At 41.3% G+C, this 14,146-nt stretch overlaps 1 protein-coding gene across 1 annotated transcript in view; it reads left to right on the top strand.

Moving 5' to 3' along the window:
- Positions 1–1,175: 1,175 nt before the first annotated feature.
- Positions 1,176–14,146, top strand: part of NRP2 (neuropilin 2) — a gene marked incomplete at its 5' end in the record, with an annotated part of 108,248 nt that continues 95,277 nt past the window's right edge. The window contains 5 exons of the mRNA XM_074191562.1: positions 1,176–1,389; positions 9,406–9,636; positions 10,782–10,937; positions 11,433–11,602; positions 13,290–13,445. Of these exons, the coding sequence (XP_074047663.1) occupies positions 1,176–1,389; positions 9,406–9,636; positions 10,782–10,937; positions 11,433–11,602; positions 13,290–13,445 (927 nt within the window). The remainder of the gene's footprint in view (positions 1,390–9,405; positions 9,637–10,781; positions 10,938–11,432; positions 11,603–13,289; positions 13,446–14,146) is intronic.

The raw sequence follows: 14,146 nt of genomic DNA, 5'->3' as shown, positions 1-14,146 counted from the left end.
GATTATAGGAAATGCCTTAAAGCTGACATGTAGTCTTGTGAAGGCTAATAAATGTACGGTTGTATTAAGAGACTGATTCCTCAGGGATTCATCCTGGGCTTTTGGAGAAAGGGTTTTGTTGTTTTATTGAAGAGTTGGATTATGATGCTGATTCCTTTATTTTTAATGTACTTGGCTTGTTGTCACTGCTCATGGTGTAATGCCTTGAATTCTGCATTGTCATCTCAGGGAGGGAGGGGGCTAATTGCTATAAGTTTAGTAATATGCCTTTAAAAGAAAATAAAGATGAGGACCAGAAAGAAAAGAAAGCTGGGGAGAAAGGATGCCTGCTGGAAAGGAAGGAGGTGGACATTTTCTTTTGAAGTGTTCAAAATCATCATGAGGAGGACTCAGAAGCTGAAGATCCTTAGTTCTGTTCTCACTAAGTCACTTGTTCATTTTGTAACCTCAGTTAGTCATTTCACTGGTCTCATCTGAAAAAATGTACACGAGAAGATGTATTCCGTACTGACCTTGGTCTAAAACAACTAAAGGGGGAAAGTTAACTGGAAAAATAGTAAAATAATAATAGAAGATAGGACCTGGTTTAGGAGACTCTTATGTGAGAAAATTCTGAAGCTTATAGTCTTAGAGATAGCTGCATAACGGAGAAGTTTAAATGATATCCCCAAGGTCCCACAGCTAGTCTGTGTCAAAGGAAGGACTTGAACCCAGATCTTCCTGATTTTGAAGCCCAATCTATCCACTGTGCCACACTTACTCTCCAAATAATAACAGCTAATATTTATATGGTACTCTAAGTTTTGCAAAACACTTTCCATAGATCATCTCATTTAATTCTCACAATAACTCTAACAGATGGGTTATCCCATTATGATTACCACATTTTATAAAGAGTTAATATTTATAGAGTGCTTACTCTTTAACAGGCACTGGCCTAATTTGCAATTTTTACAATTTTATCACATCTGATCCTCATAGCCTAGGAAGAAGGTTGTTATTGATTATCCCGTTTTATAGGTGGGGAAACAAAGTAAGATGGGATTTGAACTCAAGTCTTCCAGACTCTAGGTCCAGAACTCTATGCCAAACAGTCTTTCAGGCAGGAGATCCTTAGCTACAAATTAGCAAACAAGGCCAACGTAACCTACTTTTGGTGATTGTTTTCTCTTCCTCTTCTGTGTCTCCTTTTGCTGTCATCAACTAGGTATGACTTCATTGAGATTCGGGATGGGGACAGTGAATCTGCAGACCTCCTGGGAAAGCACTGTGGGAACATCGCCCCTCCTACCATCATCTCTTCTGGCTCAGTACTCTACATCAAGTTCACATCTGATTATGCCCGCCAGGGTGCCGGCTTCTCACTGCGCTACGAGATCTTCAAAACAGGTCAGTGATGTCCCAGGAAGAGATGTGACCCCATCAGATACCTTGGTATGTCTGACCAGAGAAGGGGAGGAGCTTAGCAGACATGGGAGACCCAGGAGGGGAGAGGTTGCAAGTCTGTTGAAGATAGCAAGCCTGAAGGGGAAGATGGGAACCCAGGGGTTTCCTCATGTCATCTATCAAGGAAAGAGGATTGAAGTCCTTTTTTGTATTTTGTATTCTGCAAAGGTGATAGAGGAAAGAAAGGCATAAGGTGACATAGGAAAGCATTGAGGTTAAAAGATGTTTTTTCCTGGAGACATATTGGAGAAAAGTAATGGGCATTGTGTAGTTTTACTTTTATAAAAAATCTTGCCCACCTACAGAAATCCCATTCATCCCCCAGAGTTTTCATTGGGACCCATTTCCACTTATCACTTCCAAGGAAATGGAGTGAAATGTAAAAGATTGGAGACTTAAGTTCCTGACTACCAATCTGTCTGTCCATGGGGAAATTATTTCCCATCGGTGGGCCTCAGTTTCCTCATCTGAAAAAAATGAAACTCCTTCCAATTGTTAGTCTATGGCCCTATGAACCTTGTTGATCAGATCAGTCCTCCCATATGACTATACTGAGAGCACTATCCGTTGTCTACTGTGGTCCCCCTCACTGTCCCTCCTCCCCTTATCAAACCCATCTATTGCTGTGATTGTTGTGAAAGTCAGTCAGAAAGGTGACAGGGAAGATTATATGTCTTAACATTTGCACCTGTCTCTTTTTGATCTATGCTAGTTTCTCTTAAGATCCTATGTTGCTTTTTGCTAAGACCCCAACAGTTTGGGCTGGTACTTGATTTCATGGCTGGCATAAGGAAGTTTTCTCCTCTTTATTGGATCAGCTCCTATGCTTAAGCATACCAAGCAAAGGTCTTTTTTTCTGTGTGGCCTCGTGATATTCTTCAAGCTAAGGAATGAGACTTGTTCCTTGCACACTCACCCTGCTTCCACCAGACTGGTGACATCCTCATATATCAGCAATGATGCATTTATCCTCCTTTGTAGCCTGGAGGTTTTGTGACTGGTGCAGCGCTAGGCAAAGGGGAGGCTTTGTCATAGAGAGGAGAAAGCCAGGCGCCTCTGGGAGTTCAATGCAAGGGGAACTATTCAGATATATTTTCTTTTTTGCCAAACAGTTCTTGAAAGGAAGTGGTAGCTGCTGAAAGCACTTTTTATGTCTTCTCTGTCTAAATATTTGTCAGATTTGTCTGCATGAGAACAAGAATTTACAACAAAATAAAGGGGGAAATCTATGTGAGTGAGCAGGAGCATAGACTTTCACAGGGTGTGAGTAAGGAGGCAGCCTTGCTCCGGAGGGGGTTAATTGCCTCTGGTGGTGAGGCTCAGACCAAACTGAGGGGAGACAAGAATGCAGCAGAGCCCAACACACTTAATGACTGAAGACTGGCTTTAGCCTCTTGGAAATAACATCATGAGTTTCATCCTGAGCCTTTCTGAATTTTAAAAATAAGCTGGGATCAACAGAAATAGGCCAGTCATCGGCTTTGAAGCAGCACTCAACATCACTGAAAAGGCAATGTGGGCAAACTCTGTGGAGGAAACTTAGATCCACCAGGGCCAAAAAAGGAAAATGATATAAGGTGAGCACAGTCAAGGTGGATAGAAGAAAGCATACCTTTTCTTTTCCAATTTAAACAAATGATAATTGATAACTTTTGTTTTTATAACACCTTTAGACTCTCAACTCAAATCTCTTGTGGCAAAAAATAGATAAAGTAAAACATCAAGTTGTTAGCATACATTTATTAAGAGCCTACTATGTTACACACTTGGGATACAAAGAAAGGCAACAGACAGACAGCATTCAGTCTAATTTGAGAATAAGCAAAACCAACCAAGCCTCTGAACTGACAGCATATTCTCTCTTCAACATTCATAGCTCCTTGGCTCTACAAAGAAGGAAAGGAGGTACCTTGTTTCAAGGGTCAATCTTCTTGGTCATCATAATTATTATACAGGGACCATTTTAGTGCTCTTTGTAATAACATAGTTATGTAATACCATAGTTATGGTAATTCTGGAATGGTATCTAGGTACAGTGGATAGAGCTCAGAAGAACTGAATTCAAATATGAACTCAGATGTTAACTAGCTATGTGTACTGGCTAAATTGGATAACATCTGCCTGCCTCAGTTTCCTCAAGTATAAATGGGGACAATAATATCCATTTTCTACTTTTGTTGTGAGGATCAAATAGTATAATATTTATAAAGTTCTTAGTAGTGTCTAGTTCATTTTGGGGGAATTTTGGAGGCAATTGGAGTTAAGTGACTTGACCAGGGTTAAAGAGCTAGTATATGTCTGAAGCCAGATTTGAACTCATGTTTATACTGACTCCAGGGCCAGTGCTCTATCCACTGAATGACCTAGCTGCCCCCAGCATCTGGAACATACTTCATAAATGTTTCCTTCCTAATTGTGTGGATCATTTCCCTAATTCTGCTTAATTTATCAGACATTCATCAATTTATATAAGTCTTCCCATGAGAAATAGATATTTTGAGGACTGGTTTTTACCATGTTTAAACTAAGGATGTTGCTCTAGTCTCAGAAACCCTTCAAACCAAAATGAATTTGCATTCACATCAGTTTGAAATACAAATGAGCATAAATATAAATATAAAGTGAGTCCCTTTTTTGGTTGGATGAGTTAGTCAGTAGAAAGAAGTTAAGATAATGTCAGGAAATCAGATACAAGGCAGAGGGTCCTGCAGGCCATTATTTAAGACCCACCAAAGAATTTCAACTGCTTCAGCACATCCTTGGATTACTAGGACACAATTATAAAGACCTGAATTCAAATACTGCCTCAGTCTCCTACTAGCTGTGTCATTCTGTGTCACACTAAGTAAACTTTTGTACCTCCATTTCCCCATCTGTAAAATGGGACTAGAACTTAGCTCACAGGGTTACTGTGAGGAGCAAATGAGATAATATATCCCAAACCATCCCTAATGTGTTATATAAATACTAGTTATAAAATTAAAAAAATAAATGCAGGGTAACTAGGTAGTGTAGTGGATAGAGCACTGGCTCTGGAATCAGGAGGACCTGATTCAAATCTGGCCTCAGACACTTAATAATTGCCTAGCTAGCTGTGTGACCTTGGGCAAGTCACTTAACCCTATTGCCCCTTAAATAAGTTTAAACTAAATAAATAAGCAAATTATCAAATAAATAAATGCTAATTATAGGTAGATTTTAGGTTTTGAAGCATTTGAGGTATATCCAGCATTCAACCTTGAAGAACTGACCTCTGGTCCTGCAAATATCAGTAGTACAAAAAGGGCCAAGAAGTCACTCCCTGGACCTTCCAATACCAAGTGTGGGCATAGTAAGACCGATGGGGGAATGTCCCTGAAGACTAGATCCAGCTGTGTAGACACATGGCTCTGCTGGGCACAAATGAAGAAGAGCTGAAAAATCCATTGAGGTGCCAGGCCTTATGCCCATGTTTCCAGTGCTGGTATCTTGGGAAAAAACACACACATAAGGCTTACGTCATCAACTGAACATGAAAGAAATTCATGAATATACTGAAGAAATCCAAACAAACACAGCTCTGTTTGCTGGCTAGTATTCTTCAAAGAGAGTGAGAGGGGGAAACTGTAAACAGAGATATACAAATACCCATACCAGAGGGCTCTGGAGCCCAGAGACAGTATATTATACCATTAGAACCCTGCTAAAGAAATATATGGAGAGAGATAAACTCACAACTTCAGTGCAGACAGGGAACATTGTGGTGGGACTGGTAAATTCATGTCTGGCTCCAGCTGAAGTGAGCTATAAAAGATCATATATCACTTGATCAGTTTTTTTTTAATTCTCTCTTTAAAAAAAACACTATTTATTTTATTTTTAATTTATGAAATAAAACAACGCATTTCTGTAACACATCAGACTGGCTGTCTTCATAGAAGAAGGTTAGCTGGAAGAAAATCTTGCAAATTTGAAAATGAGATATCTCATAATGTATAGAAACAATAGGAGAAATTTCAAGTATTAATTTTTAAAAAATCACTGGTGGAAACTGAAAGAGTCAGAGGTTTGTTCCTCTCCCTCTGTCTCTTAAACTTGAGTTCAAGGTCAAAATGCCTTTCTTATGACCCAGTGATGGATCTTGGAATCTCAATTATGATATGTAACTGGGGGAATCCCAGCATCCCTGAGTTAAGGGGCTTAGTTAACTGAAGTGATCTGGGTTAAGCTCTGCTTTCAGCATATAGACTTTATTTTAGCTTTTAGTTGGAAGACTTTTCTAGAAAAGCTCCAGATACTTTTGGAAGCCCTTGTTCAGGTTTTTCTGCTTTCAGAACTGCTGTTCCAATTATACAGAAACTAGGAAATCGTGCTGGGCGAAAACTGTTCGAAAGAAATAGCTCCCTGCTGTAGAAACCACTTAGTTTCCTTGGCAGATCTTTGCATGCAGTGTAGAGAAGGGTGTCTAGCCCATTTGAGTGGATTGAGTTTCTTTTTTTTTTATTTTTCTATCCCTTTTGACAAGAGCTAAGGAAGACCTTAATTTTAGTCCTGAGAATGCTTATGCTTTTTCCTGGTATCTCTGAATTAAGAGCAACTACAAGAAATAGCATAGGGAACTCCCTTCAGAACTAAAAATAAATAAGGTTTCAAATCCTGATGCTGACACATGGTACAATGGAGAGAGGACTGGCCTTGGAGTCAAGAGGATGGGCATTTGAATCTAGCCTCAGACACTTGTCACTTATTAGATGTGGGACCTTGGGCAGGTCACTTAACCCTGACTTCCTTGCACCCAGGGTCATCTCCAGTCATCCTGATTCATATCTGGCCACTGGACCCAAATCACTCTGGAGGAGAAAATGAGGCTGGTGACATAGCACAGCCCCCGCCCCATCCAATTCATGGGCTTGTCATGGCATCACCTTTCCTGATGCCATAGTTTTCTTCCAGAATGAAGGACAAACATAGAGAGGTTGTTAATCTACAACAAGAATATTCCAAGTCTAGGAATTTTCCATGGACAATGAAATCATAAGTCTAATCCCCTATACCTCTTATTTGTAGGGAACATTCAGTGTTGCCTTTCTTTCTTGTATTCAAGTCAGGTTTCAAGATGCCATCAAGAGTTAGGGACCAGGGGAAGCTAGGTCACTCAGTGGGGGGGGCACTAAGTTGGCCATGGTACAATGGATTCAGACACTTAATACTTACTAGCTGTAAGACCTTGGGCAAGTCACTTAACCCCATTACCTCACCAAAAAGAAAAAAAGAAAAAAAGAGTTAAGGATCCACTGTTTGAAAGAAAAAGGTCTGGTTGTTGTTACTGCTATTATTAAATGTATTCTGATATCTACCTGGACAAAAATCCCTCCAGAGCCAGGGGCAAGCTATTGGGAGTAACAGCCCTGGGGCAGAGACACACCTTTCCTTTGAGTACCCAAACATGTATAATTGGGCACAGTCTTCTGGGAATCAAATGAATTTTACAATCTTTCCTCTAGTCTTTTGTTTTGAAACAAAAGGAGCAAGCATGGGCAGGAGACAGGGGCTGTGGTTTGGAAGAGAGTGTGCTTGTGGTGGTGGGGGGAGGAACAGGAAGGAGGGGGTGTTTTCAGGAACTGTCTTTGAAACTTGGTAATTTCAAGTGAAATTTCCCTCTTGTGTGAAGCATCCATTTCCCCATAGATGGACAGAACCAGGGATTTCTCTTTAATTCCCTGCTCCCAAGGGAAATTCTAGTCCTTTTTAAAAAAGAATTACAGTAAGGGTAGGCTCTAGGAGGGAAAGTCAATACTCCTTCCCTGACTCTCAAAGCTGACCTGCAAGTTGAGAATGGAGATTTAATTTTCTTGCCGCCACGCTTGTGGCCCTGCCAGCCAGGCTACAAGGGGCGGCAGCTCAGCAGCAGCTAAACCCTAACCTTTTCAAAATTCCTCTCGGACCCCTTGAAGATCTGCCAGCTGGCTGTGCTCGACTGGTTGCCCTGGATCTCATCATACTGGGCGAAGCGGGCGGCCAACCAAGGAAGCGCTACCGGAGCCCAGGATGACAGGAAACAAAGACAAGGCAGAGGATGGCTTAGCTCTGGTCTCACTGGTCTGGCTTCATGCTCCAGCAGCCCAAGGGCTTGCCCAATTGGTGTGAATGTCCCTGAATGATGGAATGAGTGCAGAACCTCTGAGTCTCTGTGGTTAGAGGTAGACCTCCAAAGAATTAAGAAAAGGTTCTTTTTGAGGTCTCGGTGGATCCAATGTCCCTGCTCTGCCAGTCCGCTTCAATGGACCCGGCAAAGGGTAAGGGTGTGTGTGTGTGTGTGTGTGTGTGTGTGTGTGTGTGTGTGTGTCACACACGTCCTTCTCGAAACTAAAGGAAAAAAATTTCTTTCTGTCTAATACATATTTGCAGGGACCCTTTAAAAGACATTCACTGCTTTCCAGAGAACCATCATCAATAAAGATACTAGTGAACCGACCTGCTAGGGAGCCTCAGATAAAGACATCGCTGCAGGCTAAGATCAGGTTATTGACATCACATAGTTATATTTCTGTGCAATTCCCAGAGGATGCTTCCTTGCCAGTAAACACCTGGTTTATTGAATATTTTTGTGTTTTTCCTCCATGCTTGGAGTGTGTATGATTCTCTTCATCAATCCAGCTTACCTTTTTATCTGGACCAAATACAATCAATTCTAATTGCCTAGCATTTATATTCACTGTGTTGCTAGATAAGTTGTGTTTGTTTCGTGTGTGTGTGTGTGTGTGTGTGTGTGTGTGTGTGTGTGTGTGTGGTGGTGTTTGTGGTTGCACCACAGTGGTGCCACATTGTCAGATTGACTCTGGTTTCAGGAGGAGTCCTAGTCCTGAAGATGCTTCTATTTTTCTTGGTATACAAGAAGACTCCACCTAGAGGTATTAAGGGTAGCTATTGCTGTACAAACCCATAGTGGTACAGGAATTGCACTGTCTATAAGGGGAAACCCTCCATCCTTTCTAAGAGGAACCAGCACGTGGGCTTCCCAGTCATCTCTATCACACAGAAATTAGAGGCTTTCCAAATGATGTCTTTCTTCAGACTCAATGGCGGAACAGCCATTTAACATCCCCGATACCCTGCTGTGATTCAGTGGCTAAAAACTCCGATTGTTAATTGTCTGATCACTACAGAGCAACTAGTTTTAATATGGTCACGACATGAATGGGGACCCAAGCTCCCCTTTGCCCCTCCCCTGAGGCACCTTGGATCTCAGTGGGGAGAGGGGGGCTCTAAGTTGGCCATGGTACAATGGAGGCCAGTGTTGAGGTCAGCAATAAATAAGTGGTAACATTGTTTTCCCTGCTGGCAATCAGAAAGCCTTCCTTAAGGATTGAAATAACTTACATTTCTGGAACAGGCAGCTGAGTGAAACGAGAAAGGAGACTCTGTTCTTCTTTTCAACAGAATTCACACACATACACACATACACACACAAACGCACATATACATACATTTCTCTCCATTCCCCAAAATGTTTTAGTTGTTGTTTCCACGAGATGTGGATGAAGCCACATCTGGGTCTGTGCTTGAGAAGAACTGCTTTGGGGGTTTTAATTGTGGGTGTTGAGAGGGTGCTCTTCAAGAACTAGCCAATGGGAACATTGAGACTTTGACTCAAACATTTGGACTCTCCTTGATGTTTCTCCCCTGGGTCTGTGCTTCAGAAGAAATGGTTTGGGGGTTTTAATTGTGGGTGCTGAGAGAGTGTTGAATGAAAGAGTTCAAGAACTAGCCAATGTGGAGCATGGAGCCCTTGAGCCAAACATTTGGATTCTCCCAGATGAAGAAGTTTGGGGGTTTTAATTGTGTTTAATTTTAAAATGTGCTTTTCAAGAACTATCCAATGAGGAACATGGAACCTTTAACCCAAACATTGGGAATCTCAAACAAAGCAAAGAGAGACCACTTTGGGGCCTTAATGTTGCAATTCGTTCTTAATTCCAGGCTCTGAAGATTGTTCAAGAAACTTCACGAGTTTGAATGGTACTATTGAATCCCCTGGGTTCCCCGATAAGTACCCACACAATCTGGACTGCACTTTCACTATCTTAGCCAAACCCAAGATGGAAATCATCCTCCAGTTTATGACCTTTGATCTGGAACACGATCCACTGCAGGTGGGAGAAGGTGACTGCAAATATGATTGGCTGGACATCTGGGATGGCATTCCTCATGGTGAGTATTAATAGGTCATAGGTATTTTTTTCCTCAATAGATCACCTTCTGTCAGCAAATCACCTCAATAAGAGTTAAAAAGAAACAAAAGATTTTAAAACTATAAAGAAGTCTCTAGTGGGGGCCAGCTAGGTGGCACAGTGGATAGTGCACCAGCCCTGGAGTCAGAGGACCTGAGTTCAAATCTGACCTCAGACACTTAATAATTACCTAGCTGTGTGACTTTGGGCAAATCACTTAACCCCACTGCCTAACAAAAACAAAAACAAAACAAAAGAGCAAAGGCAAAAAAAAAAAAAAAAAAGAATTCTCTAGTGCTAACTCGAGGGGTGACTGACCCATTGTTCTCAATGAAAGACAGAAAGATGGTAAAAATTCTCCGGTCTTCTGTATTGGAGTCCTTTGAGCATTAGATCAATTCTATGTTTTTAGGTAATGTCAAAGGGAGTTTGTATGAAGATAAAGTAGCCCAGGCAACATGGTAAGACTATGTACAGCCTCTAAAAATCAGGTGTCTGGGGTTCAAATTTCACTTCTTAGACTTAGTATCTTTGTGTCCTTGTTCACATCACTTAAGCTCCTTAGGCTTCACTTACTTTATCTATAAAAAAAAGAGTTCAAAAACTTTTTTAACATAATTGAGGGAAAATATTATTTAAAAAATTAAATTAAATTAAAGAGTTGAACTACATAACCTTTGAGTTCCCTTCCAGCTCAATATCTATGTTCCTAACTTCAAGAGGATCTTTGCAGCTCCATGGTCCAGGGTTTCCACAGGAGTTGACTCTAATTAGTAGCCGCACCCAGACAGAAACATGTGATTCTTGCCACTCTTGTCTATAGGTGGTAGAAATGTTCCTTACTGAAAGGGAAGCATTTTTTCAGAGTTCCATATAGAAGATGATTGCTGAACAAGAAAGATTATCTTTACATTTTGTCTTTTAAGTTTATCCCTTATTCTAGTAAGACAGAATGATTGCATATTGAGTTAACTAAATGAATTGAGAAGGGGGTGGGATTATGTGATCAGCAGGAAGTTTGTCATTTCCTTTCCACTGATTCTCTCTCTTCTCTCTCTCTCTCTCTCTCTCTCTCTCTCTCTCTCTCTCTCTCTCTCTCTCTCTCTCTCTCTCTCCTTCTCCCAGTGGGTCCCCTGATTGGCAAGTACTGTGGAACCAAAACTCCCTCGAAGCTCCGCTCTTCAACCGGCATCCTCTCTCTCACCTTCCACACTGACATGGCAGTGGCCAAGGATGGCTTCTCAGCACACTACTATTTAATTCCTCAAGAAACCCCTGAAAGTGAGTTGGAAACTTGACATTTTATGGAAAGAAGGAAAATTCCCATGTGTATGTTAATAAAGTTGCATTTGCAAGATACATCAGTTCAATCAAATTGCCTCTATTCTTTTCATATTTACTTATTTAGTAATTTACTTTACAGTACTGCAATAGTATATCTTCTGGCAACAGTGAGCATCAGTAGCCTGAAGTAGAAGCGAAGCTTGTGCTATAAACTGTATTTTCAACTTGTGTTATAGTTCTTATTTATCCATAGCCTGGTTTCTTTTATGGCTAGTTTAATTTCTTTTTAGCCCAGCGGGGTGAAGGTGGACAGTTGCTAGCCTGTATATATATATTTTAAAGATATATAGAGAAGAGTTTTGTTCTTGAGGCCCAAGAGTACCTCTAAAGTCTTGACCTAGGATTTGACAAAAATTTCATGACTTTGTTTGGTTTGAGGTTGAGAACTATAATTTCACTTTTTGACTTTCTCAATATACTTGTGTGCCCTAGACTTCCAATGCAATGTTCCTTTGGGGATGGAATCTGGCAGGATCGCCAATGAGCAGATTAGTGCTTCTTCTACTTACTCTGATGGAAGGTGGACTCCACAGCAGGGTCGGCTACATGGTGACAACAATGGCTGGACCCCCAACGTGGACTCCAACAAGGAATATCTCCAGGTATTTAGCCTAGAGGAGACATAGATTGAACCTAAATCCCAAATAGTATGATGGAGAAAAGAAAGACTGAGTTGTATAGGGACACCAGACCTTGGAAAAATTGCCTTCCCAGGCCACAATGATAAAAGAGATGTTACATTGAACTGTATAATAATATCCAAGGAAATTTTCTGTTGATCCTGAGCTCCCTCAACCATTGCATAAAGAGACTGACAGCAAGAGCAGTGTCCTTAGAATGAGCATTCCCTTATTTAGATGGCTCAGCATGTTATCTTGGCATGGTGGCAGTTGCTTTGGTGAGAACCTCATCATGAAAGCTTTCTGTGTGTCACTGGTAGACCAATACAATTGGGGGAAATCTTACTCCTGGGATAGAGCCAGGGTTGGTCAGACTCTTCACTGCAGCTCCCAAGATGGTAATTTTCTTTTCCTTTGAACAAGGTTTGCAGCTCATGCTGTGTAGTCAGCCCTTGCAACAAAGAGGTGACCCAACTATGGCCCCTTGGAGAGAGGTCATTTAGGCAGGGGAGGCAACTTGTGCTTTTATGGTCCATGCCAGCCTTGATTTCTCATTGACACATCATGATGTGACCTCATGACCCTTGGCTCACAATGGACTTTGCAGAACCCACAGTGACCAGAGATGGAGAGAGGAAAAACTACTTAGAAACTCTTCTTCACTGCTTGTCCAGTCTCCATTCATTCTTCAGAATTCAACTCAGCTCTCACCTCCTCCATGAAGCCTTCCTTCACCATCCTCAGATCATTGTTCTTTCCATTCTTTGAATTCCCATAGCATCAACTGCTCATTTTGATACTTGTTACATTCAGTCTCATTGTTCTCTAAAATTTTCTTATGTTTCCTTGAATCTATGAGCTCCTTGAGAACTCCCTTGATATGTTTTTTTTGGTCATCTCTAGAACTTAGAATTGCTAAGCACATAGTAGATACACAGAAAACACTTGATGAGTTGAATTGAAATGGCATACACTGACTAAATTTTGCTCACTCAAGAAAAACAGGAGAAGTAAAGGGATTACATTTAGCAATTTCCTAAATGGATTTGGCATCTTGGACCAGAAGATGCTTTAAAGCATTGGGCACACACTTCTTCCAATAAATATAAAATGGAGCAGAATCTTTATTCTTTAGGTTGGCATTTTCTGCATAAAAATTTGACCCTTTAGCGACCCTCAAAATTAATGGAGGAAGAAGCGATATTAGGGAGGGAAGAAAAACAGGGATATTGGACGTGATGATTTATCCACTTGGATTGAATTTATCCACTGCTGTATTAAGATGGTGTTCATTAGCTGTGGTCTCCCACAGTTTGGTTAATAACCCAATCATGTTAATATTGGAGCAATCCTGTGCTCTTGGACTGTTTTGTACTCAAAAGCATCTCATTTTCCATTGTTCCCTGCAACCAAAGAAAAATCTCTCTCACACACACATACACACAAACACAAAAAAAGAACAAAATTTGTCTCTTCAATGTGGCCGATTTAATGCCAAATAGTTGTTTGTTATGAAATTAGATTCAAGACTGGCAGTAACCACAGTGGGCCATAGGCACTGGGACACATTACCAGTGTCAGCAGAGGAAGTAGAAAGAAAAGCAAGATGATGTCCTGTTATGACTGTATAAGTGTCTCCCTCTTCTCATCCATCTTTAATGCCCCACAGGTGGACCTACGTTTTCTGACTATACTCACAGCCATAGCGACCCAGGGAGCCATCTCTCGGGAAACACAGAATGGCTACTATGTCAAATCCTACAAACTGGAAGTCAGCACTAATGGTGAAGATTGGATGATGTACCGGCATGGCAAGAACCACAAGGTAAATCTATTTCCAAATCTCAAATGTACACTTGAACAGAAAGGAGAAGAAACCAGTAGGGAGAGTGGGGATGGGGAGGAGGGGAGGAAAGAGAACCCAGGATAGACTTCACCTGCTGGAAGAGGCTTTGTTTTGTGAAGCTCAAATAATGGATTGGTATGAAGGGAGAAGGGAGGGTTGCAGGGAGCTGAGAAGGATAGACCAGTCCTGAAAAATCCTCTTTCTTATGCTAACGTGATTGGAAAACACAGTTTCTCAGACAACCTGGCTGGGGTTGCATCTCACACAGCAGAGAGAGCTTGCAGTATGTTCTCTGACTGCAAATGAAGGAGAAAATGCTTTCACAGTCCATGTTTCACCATACAAGATTCATTGAGCATTTATGGCCGGAGCCCCATCCACATGCTGGGTTAACAATCACAAAGCCACATGTAGCTGCAGTTCAGGAGTTACTGAGGTCTGGAAATGAAAGGGCACAAATCCTAAGAGGGGATCACAATGTCCCAGAGAATAAAGAAGACAATAAATAACGAGGAGAAATTCAGTGTGTCAGAGAGTTGGAATCTGTGATAGCAATCACACTTGGCAGTGATGCATTGAAACCTCTCTGCTTGTGCCCACTACAGCTGCAGCTCCCGGAGGTGTGGCCTGGGTGAGGGTTTTTCATTTTCTGTTGTACATATGGATGTCTGACACTCAGC

This window comes from Macrotis lagotis, chromosome 6 (assembly GCF_037893015.1).
Source record: "Macrotis lagotis isolate mMagLag1 chromosome 6, bilby.v1.9.chrom.fasta, whole genome shotgun sequence".
NCBI lineage: Eukaryota > Metazoa > Chordata > Mammalia > Peramelemorphia > Peramelidae > Macrotis > Macrotis lagotis.
Note: the sequence above shows the minus strand (reverse complement) of the source record. Positions and strands in the feature narration are given on the sequence as shown.